This window comes from Malaya genurostris, chromosome 3 (assembly GCF_030247185.1).
Source record: "Malaya genurostris strain Urasoe2022 chromosome 3, Malgen_1.1, whole genome shotgun sequence".
NCBI classification, from domain to species: Eukaryota; Metazoa; Arthropoda; class Insecta; order Diptera; family Culicidae; genus Malaya; species Malaya genurostris.
The window spans coordinates 237,670,336-237,689,225 of NC_080572.1; the positions used below are offsets into that span (position 1 = coordinate 237,670,336).

Consider the following 18,890-nt stretch of genomic DNA (forward strand, 5'->3'; position numbering starts at 1 on the left):
TTAAGATTGGTGATTGGTTGAAAACGTATCTATGGCTAACGCCTAACAGCGATGCACATGCAGCGAACCGCTCCCGTATACGCGTCCGTAGTTATGTATACAGTGTTAACCGTTAACGCCTATCGATGCGGCATAGACAGCGGACCGCCCATATACGTGTCCATGGTGATGGTTCGTACCGAGAGGCATTATTTAAAATCGTTGTTACGGCTTACTTTGGTAAACGAACGTAACGACATATGGTGCGTTCTGGTAGTTTTGCGACGTACTTTCACGACGTGAAGTCCGTTTTGGAAAATCTGCGCACAAATTTTTTGTTCCATACAAATGTGACCAAGTTGCAACCGGTCAACCCGGTTTACTAAGCGTATGCCTCTCATGCTGCGGCCTTCCAGCATGTTACCCATGTACGAACTGGCACATATCCCGCACGGATAGGCATTGCGCCTACGTTCGTAACTTATCACCTATCCCGCGTACTACGCTCACGTCAATTGCATTCGACAGAGCGGGGACGGCACTACCATATGTGAAACAGCTGGGTTTTGGAAAAAAAATGCGGGTGTTGACTGAACTAAATCGGTTGTTGGAATAACTAAAAAAGTGTTGGACTTAGCTAAGAAAAAAAAATCGGATAGGTTGTTGGAAAAGCTAACTGAAAATATGTAGGTTGTTGGAATTGCTAACTACGGTTTGGAGGGACAGGTACGAACAGAGAGGCGAATAGCTATATGAGCGCTGGTGAAGTGGTGCACTACCGTGGCCCACTGCCAGATAGGTGGGAGCTCGGGTAAAATATTATCTCCCGGGCAACAATGAGATACCACCGTTGCTTCCGGCACTTGTCGGAGGCGTAGGAGGGAGAGTCTGTCAGGTTTCGTATCGTATTCCGAACGAATCCGGTTCAGACAAGGTTATAGTGATATAGTGCGAATTCAATATTGATCAAAGAAGTATTTATCAAGTGTGTGTGTTTAGATAGAGGAGCGTATTTAGAGTTAAACCATTAACGACTAAATTTTGTGTGGTGTTTATACGATGGCACCTACAACAAGAGCAGACCGCAATAAGCTGCAGCGGTCACTGACGGACATTGCGTCGTCATTGGTAGTAAGACAGGGCGATAAAGCTATCTGCAACATCGATCCCGCGTCAGGATGTCCATACGTCCAGAGTAGATTTGCCCCTGGCAACTTCATCCGTCACTTTCGTACCGTACATACGGAACGTGCATGTGCAAACAATCTCCTTACAATTGCCTATCCAATGGAGAAGAAGGAAAGAGTAATTCCTAAGCGTTTGATAGCTATTGACCGGCAGTTACTAATTGCGTCAGCAGTTAAGCTGACGACCTTCCATCATCTTCCTATTTCCTGCTTCGAGTGGGAAGGCTTCAAAGACTTACTGAAACCGATTACAACGACTCTTGGGTGCACTTTGAACCGTGTCACAATGAAATGTCATCTCTCGAAGACTGCCTGTCGTCTAAAAGAAATGTTGATAGATGAGATGAAAGGCAAGCTCGTCTGCTTGAAAATAGATTCTGCTGCCCGACACAATCGCCATATCTTAGGCATCAATGTACAGTATGCCCTAGACGAGCAGGTGGTCATTCGTACCCTTGGTATGATCGAAATCAAAGAAAGTCAAACAGCGGTGTTCTTGAAATCAAAAGTTATGGATACTTTGGCCGACTATGGGCTATCTCTTGAGAACATATTTTCCGTGACATGCGACAATGGGGCTAATATGGTGGCAACGGTTAGAAAATTAAACAATGATACGTACGTAATGCCTACAGAGCAGCAGGCTGATGGTACGAACATAGATGAGCTGGATGAGTCGGATGTGATAGAGGATGATAAACAGTGTGAACGAAACGTTACTGCTGAACTGGCCAATGAACTGTCCGAAAGGATTACTCTTGTGAGATGTGCCGTGCATACCTTACAGCTTGCAATACTGGATGTTGTTGATAAATCCGATGAGTCTATCCGAGCCATCACTGCTGTTGCTAGAAAATGTAAGCTGGTGAAGTACCGGTCAGAGTTTGAAAGCTACGATGCTTCATACCCACCCGTCTGGAGTAGGACACGATGGGGTGGTATATTCAAAATGATGGAATCGTTCGTACACCAAAAAAGGATTTTTAACCAGTTGGCCGATAATTTTCCCGAACTAGACCTTTCCAATCAATGGTCGTTCATTGAGCATTACTATGATACGTTTAAGCCGTTGTACATCTGCACAAAGCAAATGCAAGAGAAGCACGTGTCGTTATCTGACTTCTATATGGCATGGCTGATGGCAACGAGTGAGGTACAGAAAGTTCGCGAAAACTCTTTCAGTCCCCATTTACTTCGGTCGTTGAACAATAGATTGAACATTTTGCGCCAATTGAAGGCGGTTCAGATGGCATTATACCTGGATCCAAGGTTCAACTATCGAGGTTCTAAAATATTCACGGCTGAGGAAAAAGATAAAATTCAGCAATACATAGTCGATACATGGGAACGTATCTGCCAACTGGGTAAAACACCGGCTAGTACAAGTAGAGAATCGTCAGAGTCTACCGATGATTTTGATCAGTATCTTACGCAAATGTTTGGTGAATCCGTGAATCTTGGTTGCGAGACCGGGTTTCTTCAACAAGTTAAGTCTTTGGACCTAGAGCCACGCCAAAAACATAACTACAACGTGTGGGACCATTGGTTGCGCCGTAAGACTACGCACCCAGAGATATATGCAGTAGCAATGGTTGTACTATCCACACCATCGAACCAAGTCTCTGTTGAACGGTCTTTCAGTGCCCTTGCCTTGGTTCTCTCTAATCAACGCACTGGCCTTGGGAAAGATACGTTGGAAAACATTTTACTTATTAAATTAAACAAAGACTTATTCTCCAGGGCGCTGGGAACTGCGTATGATTGGAAGGGCCCAATCGACCCGGTTGACGATGATTCTCAGGAATGAATATGATACCGTTGATGCTCAACTGAATGTCGAATGAGACAAATATTGTCGTCTATCACTGGCTCATCGCCGGGTGATAGGGGGATAACTTTTGTTTACATTTTCATGAAATCAATTTCCAATGATACTGAAAGGGTTCGGCAGTCATGATACTTGTTATGATTCAATTAGCGACAATCGTCGTTGGGTGGACGATGATATATGTGTTGTCTCAATGTAAGCTCGAGTCACCATTGTGATAACGAATTTTTTCAGCACTGCTGCTATTACACTGATGAGTCGAAGACCAGACATAAAAATAGCAAATACACATATTAAAAAAGTTTTGAACACAATATTAAAGCATAATACTACTACATTTTAATACTACATTTGAATTTGAGTTAATGAAAATCGTTTCATCTATTTTTGAGAAAATGAAGTGAGCTCCATTTTAAAGATTTTGATCACTATTTCCGGAACCGAAAACTGGATACCGGTATAGTGAAATTCGGGTCATTCAGATCATTCGAATAGTTCAGATAATATTAACGAGTATTGAAGAGAAAATCTCATAACGCTCGTTTGTATTTTTCGTTCTGGGACGACGGGTTTGATGGAGAGAGCGACATTGCATTCTCGTATTATCCACTTGATAGGCATAAAATGTATAAACTGACTCGTTCCATTCATTCTAGCCTACGCCGTTAGACTATTAATATCACTAAACTAATTTTTGAAGAACTTTTAGGATATTTTCTTCCAATAAAATTATGCATTTCGTACTGTGCGTACTTCTGCAGACGAACACCCTGCCTCATCTCTTATATCCTGCCATTAATGAGGCAAATAACGTGTTAAATTAGGTGCGCCGTTACAACTCTGGAAGAAAAGAAATGAAACCTTCCACAATTCACACAATATATTAACTTATGGGAATGATTTTAAGATATTCAAAAGTATGAATATATGTGTTAGTTTTATTTGTATTCACGTCATCCAGTTATGTCTCTGGCATTACCCACCGACTTTTCTTTGACGGTTTGAAATTTTGAAAATTTATCACCTAATAATGTGAGAACCGGAAGTCGGATTTGGATATTTTTATAGGACTATTAATTCTGTTAATTTGAATTTGATTTGATATAAATCTGATATGAATATATTTGGCCTTGGACTATCTTGATCGGCAAACTATAGAAATTTATTGGTCAATTCAAAGAATTGACTACTTATCACATGATTACTTATGGAAAAAGAACTCTTTAAATTAATATTTTTACTCCCGGAACCGGAAGTTGGATCTGAAAAATAATCTAGATTTTCTTTTGACTGGATATGTCATCTCAGTTGAATCTAAGACACGTAAAAATCGGTTGAGTCATTTTCGAAAACATATTCAGACATTCCAGTTATCACCCTGTAATTCCGGATACAAATGTCGGTTTCAAATGGAATTCGGGAACTTTTGTATGAGACCGTAGTAACTTTCATTTGAGTCTGAGTTTGTGAAAATCGGTTCAGCCGTCTCCGAGAAAATTGAGTGACATTATTTTCACTGTTTTGGTACATATCATCTTGTGATTCCGGAACCAGAAGTCGGATTCAAATGAAATTCAGTAACTTTGTATGGAACCATAAGATCTTTCATTTAAATGTAAGTAAGTTTCCGTTTGAATTTGAGTAAATCGGTTCAGCTATCCCGGAGTTTCGGTTTTGGAGTTTTTAAACACTAAAGACTGTCCCAGAAAGTATGGACACAACCAAAAACCGCTGCCATTTCGCAATGGTTCATAATCTGTCAATTTTTTTGGCTGCATCCTGTTGTTTACACTCTTCTCCAACCACTTGTGCAGTTGTTTATTCGTTTTTATTAGTTTGTTTCGAAATGCGTGGACTTTCAGCAGAACAACGTCGAAAAATTGTGTACAAATGGTGTACAGAACGCGGACTGTCACTGAGAAAGATAGCAAAAATGGAAGGAGTAAGTGAAAAAGTCGTGCGAAATGAAATCAGGAAGTTCGGCGAGGATAACACCTTTGAGGATAAACCGAAAACGGGTTGAAAAAAAAGTTCCTGCTAACCCTCAGTTATATGAACGTATACTGAAGGCGTTTGAGTAAAAGAAAGAGGCTTCAGTTCGGGATGTGGCCAAAAAAGTGGGCACTTCGAAGTCAAATGTTCTTGGTGCTAAAGAACGTTTTTCGAACCTATAAGAAGCAGAAACAACCAAAACGTAGTCCGAAACAAGAAGCAACGATCAGGCCGAGGGTTCGAAAGCTGTACAATACGATTCTTGCTGGAAATTTGAACTGCATAATCATGGACGACGAAACCTACGTGAAATTCGATTACAAATCCTTGCCGGGACCACAATATTATACGGTGCGAGAAGGGCAAGTGTTAAACCAGTCCGAGATATCGATTGAAGTCGAAAAATTTGGTTAGACAGCTATGGTCTGGCAAGCAATTTGTAGTTGCGGTAAGATTTCGAAACCCTTTATCACCACTGCTTCAATAAACAGCGAAATATACATATAAGAATGTTTACAAAAACGACTTCTACCCATGATTCGAAGCCACAAGGATCCTGGCCAGATCTTGCTTCTTGCAACTACTCGAAATCAACGGTAGAATGGTATACTACCAAAAATGTCACTTTCGTCCCAAAAGACATGAATCCACCAAATTACCCACAACTTCGACCAATTGAGGAATTTTGGGCATTAACGAAGGCACATATTAGGAAACATGTTTCGGGAGCCTGAACCACTCAACAGTTCGAAAAAGATTGGAAAAAAGTGTCAAAACTTGTTGCCAAGAAGTCTGTACGGAATTTAATGAGGAACGTTCGCAAGAAGGTGCGCCAGCTAGTCTACAATGGCTAAGTAGCAAATGTTGAAAATAACATTCTGTTGTTGTAGTCTAATATTATCAGTATATCGAATAAAATTTGAATATCTAACACTTGTGAATTATTTACAGCGAAATCAAAGTGCGTCCATACTTTCTGGGACAGTTTTTATATCTGTCACTTCCGGAACCGGATTCCGAGACCAGGTACATCCGATGAGAGCTTGTGTGGTCTTACAATACCTGTATCATCTTACAATACCTGTGAGCTCTATGAATTTATATACAATTTTTGAGAACTTTGCTCTTCTTTACATCTTTCTCTATAACAGCAAACTATTAAACTTGCAGTTTTTTTACTCGCCAAAAATAGCCATCTCGAAGCAAAGTTAGTGCATATTAAAGCACTTAAAGTCTTACAGTCCTAACAGTTCGGCTGAAAAGTCCGTATCGTTTAATATCAATATCAGAGGCGATACAGCGATTATAGCGATCTTCCAACTTTTCGATACCATTTTTGTAGTACGATTTGTCCTTTGCCTCAAAATAGGCCGCAGTGTCAGCGATTACCTCTTCTTTCCTTCTAAATTTTTCACCAGCGAGCATTCTCTTGAGGTCTGAGAACAGGAAAAAGTCACTGGGGGCCAAATCTGGAGGATACGGTGGACGAGGGAGCAATTCGAAGCCCAATTCGTTCAATTTCAGCATGGTTTTCATCGACTTGTGACACGGTGCATTGTCTTGATGAAACAAAACTTTTTTCTTCTTCAAATTACCGCTATATAATAGTCACTGTTGATGGTTTTTCCCTTTTCAAAGGTAGTCGATGAAAATTATACCATGCGAATCCCAAAATACAGACGCCATAGCCTTACCGGCCGATTGTTGAGTCTTTCCACGCTTTGGGTTCGGTTCATCGCGTGCAGTCCACTCAGCTGACTGTCGATTGGACTCCGGAGTGAAGTGATGGAGCCATGTTTCGTCCATTGTTATATATCGACGAAAAAAATCGGTTTCATTTCGATATAACAGCTCCAAATACTGCTCTGAATCATTAATTCGTTGTTGTTTTTGATCGATTGTGAGCTCACGCGGCACCCATTTTGCACAAAGCTTTCTCATATCCAAATATTCGTGAATAATATGTCCAACACGTTTCTTTGATATCGTTAGGGTGTCAGCTATCTCGATCAGCTTCACTTTACGGTCATTGAAAATCATTTTGTGGATTTTTTTCACGTTTTCATCGGTACCAGCCTCTTTTGGACGTCCACTGCGTTCATCGTCTTCGGTGCTCATATGACCAGTACGAAATTTTGCAAACCACTTACGAATTGTTGCTTCGCCCGGTGCAGAGTCTGGATAACACTCATCAAGCCATTTTTTGGTATCGGCGGCACTTTTTTTCATCAAAAAGTAGTGTTTCATCAACACACGAAATTCCTTTTTTTCCATTTTTTTCACAATAACAAAAGTAGCTTCACTCAAAATGCAATATCTCAGGAACTAATAATCAGATAGCTGTCAAATTTATACACGTATCTTTTGAAGGTTGGCACTAACTGAAAATGGTATGGATTTAATTCTAGTGGCGCCCTCTCCTAGAAACGATACGAACTTTTCAGCCGATCTGTTAGGTTCGTTTGAAGATTCCTACTAGGTCATTGATCAAGTACGAAGATCAAATTCCTGTCACTTTTGGTTCCGGCGATATAAGTGTATAAATGACGTAACCGACTTACTTTAGTATGGGACGCCTTTTCATAATATACCCTGTACAAGAATGGATAGAACTTAATCGTGAATACCTCTTGTTGTATTTAACTCAGCAACATAATTTTTTCTTCATATTATCGGAAATACGGTCAGCTGTTTATGATAAAATATTTAGTAGTATGAAATAACCACAAATTAATGAAAATTGAACATTTCCAAAATGTTTAGTATGAACGAGCATGAAGGTGAAATTCAGTTCCAAAATTTAGGTTCCAAAACAAGATGTTGATTTTCGATGGGTCTATATTCTTCAGAAATCTCACATTAGGTTTGTCCCAAATATTGGTTAATTTTAACATATAACCCACCCTTAGATTTCTTAAGCAAATTAATTGCTGAAAGTAATCTGAATCTCCAAGTTTCCATCAGATATCGTGCTTTAAAAGGGTACAGTTTTATTTTCATCAAGAAAACGTTATTCGTTTCACGTCAATCAGGCTATGTCTCTAACACTACCCACCCGCTTTTTCCGTTCAATTTCGTCGAAGATGCACAGAAAGAAATAATGAAATTTACACGAGATGTAAAACAATAGTAACATGAAATAGACATGGGTTGAATCGAAATTTTGATTGAAAACCTTCATCGATGCAAAACTAAATTGGATTGCATTGAATTTTCAATGAATATAACTGTATCTTTCAATTATCGCTTATTTTGCGATTAAATTGTATTGAAATGTACAAAATTGTACAGTAATTTTATGTTTAATTACCTGCTCCAAATATGTGCATGAAAATAGAAGTAAATTCACAAAATATTTTTATCTGTGTGGCTGAAGCGATTGTAACAAACTTAAGTTCTTTTGAAAGCTACTTTTGGGCCATTAATCAAGTTCGAAGATCAAATGGCTGTCATTTCTGTTTTCGGAGATATAATGGAATAAGTGACGTAACCGACAAAACACAACTCGTTTGGGACTAAAATTGGGTTGTAGGGTCAAGTTTGAAGATCCTATGGTTAATATGTCAAATTTCGGAGATAGAATCGTACAACCTATTTCCATCCGTAAAATAAATGATATTAATAATAATAATATTTCCATCCGCATATTTATTTCAGATAGTGACCTATAATCACGTTCAAATGTATTATTGCTGATACGCTTCTTTTGACAAACTTGTGAACAACTCAATCTGAATAAATTGGTATCAAAAATGAGCCCAACTTAATGTCAGAAATTATCTTTATAAAAAGGCAAGAAATATTTTAACAAAACTGTTTCGATGAAAGAAAAAATTGAATATGGATGGTGGATTAAAGATAAGAATTATTTTAATATACCAAATATTACAGGTACTATGCAGAGTAAATATTGATTGTGCTGGCTAGCTAAAGAATTTCAGCTGACTACGGAGACCGTAAAACATTTTTTTTAAACCGCATCCTTACATCGTGCTCTATCCCATTTTTTCATTGGAACGTCCAGCAACGTTTCAACTGATTTGTACTCTGCTTTCCACCATGTAGCTGAATAAAATCATTGACCGATTCAATTCTTACACATTTTGCGTACTGAACAGTACGAAGGTCTCTTCTATAGCTCTACGATAAAGGTCAGTAACATCGACGTCATCCTCAAATCCAAAAATCAAACGTTTCTCAGAACGACTCACTTTTTCGTAAAATGATAAACTAGAGAGTGCGTTACTCTGCTTCGATCCAACTAAGACCAGCGCCCTATGCATTGAACCGCCAACCAACAATTATGCTTGATGTTGTGTTATGATGTGTTATTACTAGTTCACTATTCACTACATTATATTCAGATTTGAAAATTGTTTTATAATGATGTTGAGGTTTTCTCAACCATCTTTGTGATTATGACATGAGAAAGATGTAAATGTACACATTTAGTGTAGGAAACTAACTTTATGGTACTTCATTTTACAATATACGTTGAAGGCAAAACAGTCTTGTTCATTGATTTAATTGTACGTCGATCATGGTTTTAAATCAGATTTTAGATTCAACTGATGTCTATCTGTCGAGTAAATTTTATTAGTTTTTTCTGTGTACTATCATAAAAATATAATAAGGTAGAAAGCAGCTGATGATTGAGCATACAGGTTCAACAGAATGAGAAAATAGGAGCATCACTCTTCCAGATAAGCCCCTCGGTTGCGGGAAGGACACCAGAACTGTCTTCCCAAATAACACGGCAGGATTTATTCTGTGATTGCCAATTATTGTTCTAGTGCACCGACTGAAAAGAGGAGATGCGAAACTTGAGATATCAACTCTCCGACAGTAACAAAAAAAATTCGTGGGGGAAGCTAAATTTTGTTCGCGATTTTTTTGTTCGTTTCCATTTTCCGCCTTCTCGTTCCGTTTGAAGCTCGCAAGTGGAACTGTTTTGATAAGATAAAAAGCAACGGAAAAATATTATGACAGATATGAATTAAACGCTACTTGCTGAAAAATAAGCATTCGGAGGGGATGATTGAAGGGGGACAGGAAACGAGAAAAATCTGTGTGAGTCCGTAGCAGAAATAAAAGAAAAAAAACACTCCAAGCTTTCTTCGTCCTCGTCGCCATGGCCATGGTGCACTTGACTTGAATGTTCGAGTGAAAAATAGTCCCAGTTAAACGGGATCAACAGATAAAGAACCAGCCAACAAGGAAGGCAAAGAAAATTTTAAAGCACCATTTTTGCCAGACGATGCACGACCAGTGCAAACCAACAAAAAAAACAAAAACAAAACAAATCATTTCCACTTACCTTAACCAATGTCGTTTCGTGACAGACGTGTGGCAGCAAACGGCATCGTACTGATCGGCGAACCAAACCACCAGGATAATGTAGAACGCGGTTGTCGTATCGTTAAAGAACTCCGACATGATGGCTTCCATGCCTGGAAAAGAGGAAGGAAAAGTTCCGTCAGTTGGCCATTGGGACTTATCATAGTACATTTTTAAAATTTTCTTTTACACGTTGTCTACAGAAATCATAGAATGTCGAAGTTTAAAGTCTCATAGATCACAAACAGTAAGAGGCAGTTTTTAAACACAGTTAAATCGGCAAGCCAATCCCTTATTACATCAAGGCGAAACAAGACGGACCCGGCCGACAGAAAACGTTACAAGCATATGAAAACAGTCTTTTGAGTTTGTCATGTGGAAATCGATCGAAATTTCGTGAAAAATTGAGGCTGTGTATATAATTATTTAGGAACATATGGTCATACGAAAGCTCTTTTAAAAGTGGGTGCCGCGTTTACGCACAGACGATCAAAAACAATAACGTGTTGATGATTCATAGCACTGTATGGCCATGTTCTATAAGTATTAAATCAAAAGTTTCGCGTTGAAATGGGACAATGGATGTAACATGGATCCATCACTTCACTCTGGAATTAAAACAAAGGCACAACAATCAACTGGGAAGGTTATGGCTTCAGTATTTTGAGATGCACATCGTATAATCTTCATTGACTATCCTAAGAAAGGAAAACAATCAATAACGAATACTACATAGAAATGTTAGAAAGGTTTGAATGCCAAAATCAAATTGAAACGACCTCAAATGTCGAAAAAAGAAACATTACTTCATCAAGACAATGCACGCCGATTCACAAGTCGATGGCAACGATAGTTAAATTGAACAAATTACACTTCGAATTGCTTCCTCATCCGCCAAATAGTCCATATCTGGCTCCCAGTGACTACTGGCTATTAGTTGATCTCAAATAAAGAAGCAATTACTAAATGTGAAGCCTATTTTGAGGAAAACAAAAAAAATCTTCTACAAGCATGACATCGAGAAGTCAGAGAAGCGTTGGATGGGTTGTATTGCTTTTGAAGGAGATTGCATGGATGAATAAAATCGATTTTTGGCAAAAAATATGTGTTTTTCATAGTTAGTCACACCACTTATTGAGTGTGTTACCTATGTTCCTAAACTTGTCACTCTTTTTTTGACGATCTTGATGATCAAATGAAACCCACATTTTTTTTCATTCAACAAGCATATTAGCTAAAATATATAAAACAGCTGTTTCTACAGAACAGATTTGCAATAAGCACATCAAAAACTTTCATTAAGGTATTTAAACCGAACTGACTGCTACGAAAATTGCAAGAACAGCAAAGCAGTTGTAAGGTTATACACACAGTGTAATCAAAATTTCGAAAATCGCCACCGGAATTTTTCACAAGTGATTTTCAGACAAAAAATCATCGATCAGAAAACTAACTGCAGAAAAGTTCAGTACTAATTTTTTGCAAACGCGATTCTCACTCAAGCTGATTTCACATGGCAAAAAATCAGTTGTGAACAAGCGAAAATTCTCCTCGATGATATTTAGGAGAAAAGTTCGCAATTTGAATACATCTGATACCATTCTCGAACAGAAGATTTTTGGGAAATGAATTTTCATAGCCGTTATATCTCAACCCTTTGCAGAATACATAATGAATAAATTTGCCGATGAACCAATACTGAACCATTCTGAAAATTGAACAGGTTGTAAGGTGATTGTTAAGTGATGGTGTATTCAAAATTGATTCGGCAATATCGCGGTGGTAAAGTAATATCATCAATAGAAGCAGCAAGTGCTTAGATTAATAATAATTATCATGATAATGGAACATTAATAAAAAAAAACAATCACAAAGAATGTTATGAAGCTGATTAAAAATCAATTAAATTCATGTTAAATAATGTTTTATTGGGTTTAATTTAAACAGTGCAGTGTAATCAACCAGCTGGAATTAAAACGACATTTCGTCGCTGTAATCACTATTGGCATGAGGAAAAAATATTGTTGCTAATATTGACCACTCAACGTGCATCAAAAACATTGCAGTCATTATTTCTCAGTTGCGAATTTATTCAGTGAAGATTTTTTTATTAATGAAAATATAACAATTTACCCTGCACGAATGAATTCGATGTCGAACTGAAGCGTATGGGAAATTCAGCATCGAAATATCAGCGGAGACTCTTCTCCCTTTCGATAATCTCTTCAGCGATATCTTTGTCGGTGGAAATTCGTCATCAAATTTCGCAGACAAAAACAAATCACTTGTGAATTCCGGTGAGGTTCGGTGATTTGTGGATACTTGTTTCATGAATGAAAATCTCTGAAGTGATTTTTCCAGTCACCGAGTATTTTTTTTTAATCACTTGAACTGATTTTTGTTCACCAGTGATTTTTTCACGAGTGATGAAATGACCTTTTATGATCACGATTATTCCAACACTGTACACATTTGGCGAAAAGTGTCTGAGTTAAGTGGAGAAGCATAAGAATCGCGATCGGTTGTGAACGAATTGCTTAGATGAGGCTACCTATGAGAGCATGGGTTCCAGTGCAGCATCTCTGATTGCGAAACAGAACCGATTTCATTCTGCGCACTGCAAAACATCCAATAAAAGTTAAATGTTTTCAGAGTGCTTATCAGAGCGGGAATTTAGTTGCTTGGAGCCACTTTAATTTCCAGTAAAGAACGACAGCTACTGAAACCTGTTCTATGTCTCTCGTTTTCAGTTCGTATGGAACTTCTATTCCAATCATTTGGAAAAGTCCAAACTCTTCTACTCACATATGAGAAATTATACACCAAACTGTTCTGAAATGACAAAATTCTGGCACGACCCCCTTCGGTTTTGAATGAAACTTTGCATGTGTGATCGGTATATTTTTCACTGCTCTAGAAATTTTTTTCTCTCAATATTTGGCGCATTATTATAATTCAAAATTCATAGCTTCTACGGAATTTGTGGCTAAGAAGAGGTTGAATTTTCTAAGAAAGTTGTATTAAATTTTCTAAAAAAAAAAAGAGATTTTTCAAAAATTCAAAAAAAACTTCTTTCAAAATTTTCTGTTATTCAACCGTACGGTTTTTTATTTTATATCACAAAAACGTCAAGTTACAAGCAAACTAATGAATGTTAAAAAATGTTGGAATTTCCCGAAGGAAAACTTTTTAATGATCTTCGAAAAACGATGCTTTCATAGAAATATGTTAAATGTGTCTGAGCAATGAAATATTATTGTCAAAGTTACGCTCAATGAACAAGTTCAAAGAGGGCTACTTCCTAGATGCAATGATTTTCGAGATATATGAGAAACAAAATCGAGAAAATTGATATTTAATGAGAATACGACGTTTTCGAAAACTAGAAGATGGGAAAATATAATTGTTGTAGACCTTTTCGTGATAATGGGAAACCTTATTCGTCTAAGCGTCGTAAAGTAACAGATAGTATGATTGAACACTTTGCTTTTTCAAGCAGTGCGCAATTACTGTGAATACTACAATGCATATTAGCGACTTATGTCGATTACATTCATACCATATATTCTATTGAAAGTACACACCAACCAACTCGATTTTACGACAGCTTCGCCAGAAAAATCGGGAAATATGTTAGAAGAAATACCGGTAGCTACATCGAGATATGATTTAGAAGAAATACCATCAGCGGCTTTACTCGTCTGAGTATCCGTCCAACACAGTGATCTAGCGTATGATTTGAGGTATTCAGTAAAGGTACTTATGGAATTAATGTATCTCCTATAGCAGCTCAAGTCTGGCAACTATCGTCAAGAAAAGTATTCCAAAATCGTTGAAGTCATCAGGGAACATTTATTCGATCATCTAGCACAAAATGAATCTGCAGAAATTCAGCTAAGGTTCCAAGGACGACGAAGAAATGCAATGTAAATAAAAAAACGGATTTACTGGCAAAAGAACTGGTTGAAGAGCAAGGAATATTGGCATTGGATCCCGATATAAAACAGACACAGAATGAGCAATCCTATTATATAAAAATCAGCGAAAAATAAAGCTTGAAGGTTAGTAAAAGTTTAAAATAGACTATATAATTACTAAGTCAATCAAAACATACAACTGGATGAATATTGGTACCGCTGGTTGGTTTGCAAAAGAGATAATTGTCTTATTATTTTTCGCAAATTATATCTTTAATGTTGTACTGAATACAGTTCGCCTTATGATTGCTTATAGCAAAACCTTCCTTAATCCACCTAGCGGTGTAATGATGCCTTTCTCATATTACTTATATTTCCAAAAATATCACTGGAAGATTGTGTGAATAATTTTATTTTCAATTTTGAATGAAATGAAAAACTTTTTTTGGGTAAAATCTAACATAATTGTCTCAATTTGTTATGTCAAGTTAATAAGATTTTTTCTTTATTTCGCATCGTCCCACTAAATGATTAAACACACTTTACCCTATAGTTCCGGAAGCGGGAGTGGGACCCGGATGAAATTAAACAGCAACCTCGTTTTGGAGTTTTTGACCACTATTTCCGGTACTTCTGGAACCGAGAACTTGGAACCAGTATAGCCAAAGTCGGTTCGTTTATTAAGTAACTAACATAACCCCTAAGAATTGAATCAATTTCAAGCCAAATCTAGAAGAATTTTACCCTTTTTTGCATCGTCGCTCTGAACGACGGTGTGCAATTTTAAACACACTTTAACCTATGAAAGCATGATGAAATTCAACCTATGGGACTACGAGATTTTATATTCTATGAGTGACATTATTTGACACATACTCTCACACAAAAATACACAGACACACAAGGATGGCTTTTATCGTATCAAAGAACGCTCACCAGCAACTCTTCACACGACTGAATCAGTGCCATCAAAGAGAGACGGATATCATCGCAACAACAAACACCCGGCATGGCTCATTTAACATAGAATCGATACCAGTACGAGAGCGAATTTCTCTCGATGACATTTCTGAGATTCAAAGGTTAGCACGCTGCTGTGGGGATCTTCTCTGAAGCAACAAACGGTCGCTTATTCTCGTTTCGCGATCCGATTCTATACAGGCAATTGATAATTGCGATAGAATCATTTTACTATTGCCGCTTATTCTAACTATGATCATATAACCTTTGTATAAGTTGTGTCTATGAAAATGTCTGTGAATGCTCCACACAAGGGTTTTGAAATATTGCAATCTAGTATGAGAATCATCAAGTTGAATCGCCGATTCGATTTTAGCGATAATAGTCAACTTGCGATTCTCTCTTGGGAAATTCCACACAGCAACGATTATTATCAGACTGTAAATTTTTTAAGGGCCTCGAAATACTCAGAGTATGAAGTGGAGCGAAGAAATGTAGAAAAATTCTCTCGCGGTTCATGCATTGAGAGACTCGAGTTCTTGTAGCATCTTCTACCGGATTGACAATGTTGTATACAATATAGGTAGCAATATAGCAGCTTCTGTCAAATTTTCGGCAATCACCAACAGTGCAGACACATACATTGCTCAGATCGATGAACTGTGTCGAATGAGATATAACACTTAGACATCTGGGCCAATTTTCACTAGTCAATCTTTCAAGTGATTGCATAAACTTCTATATGAGAAAGGCAATCAGTGTACTTTTAAAGAAAAGCATCGTTATCATGATTTTGTAATAACACTCATAAGTAGGTACAAATCGAATAAAAGATTTTCAAATTTACATATGTTCCACCTGAATATATAAATTTAAATGTGGAAGCCCTGAACGCTACAAATAATTGAACAACCTGCGAACGGAGCAAAGCCGCATGTACCGACGCGTACCAGTTTTGCATCGTCATTTTGAATGACGATTTAAATGTTTTGACACTCATCGCCCTATAATTTCGGAACCGGAAGTCGGATCTGGATGAAATTGCACAGTATATTTAAAGACAATGAGAGCTTTAATTTGAATCATGATTCATGAAAATCGGTTTAACCGTTGCTGAGAAATTGAAGTGAGTTTCGTTCTAGGAAGGTACTTTCGAAAGCGTAAACCGGGGACTAGTAGTCCCAAAGTAGTTTTATATATTCACGAGCTAACAAGATCTGCCAACTAGATGAATTTAGCTGTAGGTTTTATAAAAATTTACAACTCCTTCCGCCATCGCATGTGAAAAAATACTCATGAAATTGAAAATTTTCACTAATCGCCCTGTAATACCGGAACCGGAAGTCGGATCTGAATCAACTTTTCGGGGACTTTTTTAAAAATTTCAAGATCTTTTATCTGAATCTTAGTTTGTGAAAATCGGTTAAGAAAATTACGAGAAAGTATTGTTCATTGGAAAATCTATGCAATTCAATTTATTTTTACATTGATCATGGTTTTAACTTATGTCTATTTCATCATACTATTGATTTACACGTCGTGTAAATTTCACTATTTTTTTCTGTGTAGTGTTTGATGAACAGAGAAGATGTATGGTACCGGTCGTGAGATGGCTAGGATGTAGACCATGATCGATGTACGCTTTATCATGCCTAGTCGTGTTTTAGAGCTGTGTCTATCACAAGGCGTAGGGTGGCGAAATGTTAGCGCGTATGCACGGAATGCTTAAGAACGCAGGTTCGAGTCCTGTCTCTGAGCGTATCTTTTTCCAAAAAATCATCTTTTCTGTAAGTTTTTGATTCATTTGGCTTCTCCAATATATGTTTCCACTCAGTCATTGAAAAATCTGATGAAAATAAATGCTAATATCAGTACTAGCACACAGCAAAGTAATATGAAACTTGTGAGACTGCGTGCAAAAATAGAATATAAAAAACAACACAAATTGAAAAATCAAATAAAGACTATATCGATCAACCTGATCATCATCACATGCCCACACCCACGCCAGCGCTGTTTCTCGCCAAGCGTGTTAATATGATTATCATTTATTCCCACCGATTGCTAGTCGGACGAGTGTAGAACGACGACAACCACCGCCGATGGGGAGGGAACTAGGAACTGCTCACTCAATCAGTGGTTGGGACACAGGAACGAAGCCGTGTGCACCCGGATACTGAATTTAATTAAACAAATTAATCATACACATATTGTTGATGGTTTTTTGCAGGTAATATTGTTTATCACGCGGGATTTTTTGTCGCTTCCGGCAGGACGCTTTTTTTCTCCAGTCGCGTAGTTGAAGGACATTCCACATATCGAGTGATGAGTCCACATACAACATATGACCGAAGGATGGTCCGGTTGGGTGGCGGAGCGGCTGCCGCTGCAAATGGACATCCGCTTGGAGCTATTTTCCCGATGGATGGATGGGCATCGCGGAAAATTTAATTTTTATACTGATGCTGATGACTGGTGAATGTGTGAGCTGTCGGTTGAGAGGGAGAATGTTGTTTGGACCGTTGTAAAAAAAATACCTCCGCATTTGTTTGGCGTTGCATCACGCACCAGAGAATAGCGGTTCAATAGCAGAACGATGGAACGTTTTTACCGGGCTAGGGACAAAGTAAAGGAAGCCGCTAGTTTGGTTCACTGTGCAGCGAGTGGTCTGATTTAATTTCCGAGATTCGTTCAATATGGAAATTTTTCGCGATTTTTTTTTCGTGAATCAAATGTCATCAAGCCGGCAAGTGAAATCAATCAATTAGCAACTGTCCCGGTGAAATATGCCATTTTAAATTTCACCTCAACAATCGAAAAACAAGTGTGATGTTCCGAATGACTAGGCTGATCAATTCCGTTGAGTATGAATCCGTGGTCCGTGGTTGGAATCGAAATCCGGCACGACAGAATCGGTAGATGCGTTCCTCCGAGCGAAAGATGGCATTAAACTAATTCTTTCAATAATTAAGCGCAGCAAAATAAACAAGAAATTAACCCCATACTGGGATCGAAACGAAATAAGTAAACATGCTCATGGCAGCAACAGTGGCGACCACTGACGGAGGCATGTGCCATCTTGTGCAGACGCACTCGGGTTGTTTGTATTGGCAGCCGACAGACCCGGCCCGCACCAATCCTTGCAATCGACGTCACTCGAAGGGGGTGGGTGGTGGTTGGACGACGCGCAACGAAACGACCGTTCGTCGACAGCAGAGTACGCGGTGTTGGTGGCACCCTTCTTCGATTCGAGGCGGGGCGCATATCGAAATCGATTCCAACTAATCGCTTGTGCCAGGGTGTGTCTCACGATTCCCTGAGTATGACATTAAAAGCGAGAAACAAGACAGTTCGAAACGAAGGGAATATAAATTTGGTTGAATAATACATAATTGCTATAGGAAACGGTTGACTGTCAAATAAATTTAGAACGAGAACAATATCAATATAAATTCCTCACTGGAAATATGCTGTGTAAATACGCATTGTTTTACCCTTGTGGAAACTAGCTGTAAACCAAAAGAAGTATTCACTTTGTTGGTTCATACTAGAAATCCTAATAGACGTAGTCCACGTTTGTACTTTTTATAATTTATATACTTTTTGTAAGTTCTGTAGTTTTTGTAGTTTTTATAATTTTAGTAATTTTGACTGTTTTTGCGATTATGGCAATTTTTGCTTTTCTTAGTT

The 18,890-nt window shown here is 38.1% G+C and overlaps 1 protein-coding gene across 4 annotated transcripts in view; it reads right to left on the reverse strand.

Moving 5' to 3' along the window:
* Nucleotides 1–18,890, reverse strand: part of LOC131438722 (uncharacterized) — a 265,881-nt gene that overhangs the window by 108,466 nt on the left and 138,525 nt on the right. For all 4 annotated transcript variants that reach the window (XM_058608933.1, XM_058608930.1, XM_058608931.1 and 1 more), the window contains one exon: nucleotides 10,304–10,436. In XM_058608933.1, the coding sequence (XP_058464916.1) occupies nucleotides 10,304–10,436 (133 nt within the window). The remainder of the gene's footprint in view (nucleotides 1–10,303; nucleotides 10,437–18,890) is intronic.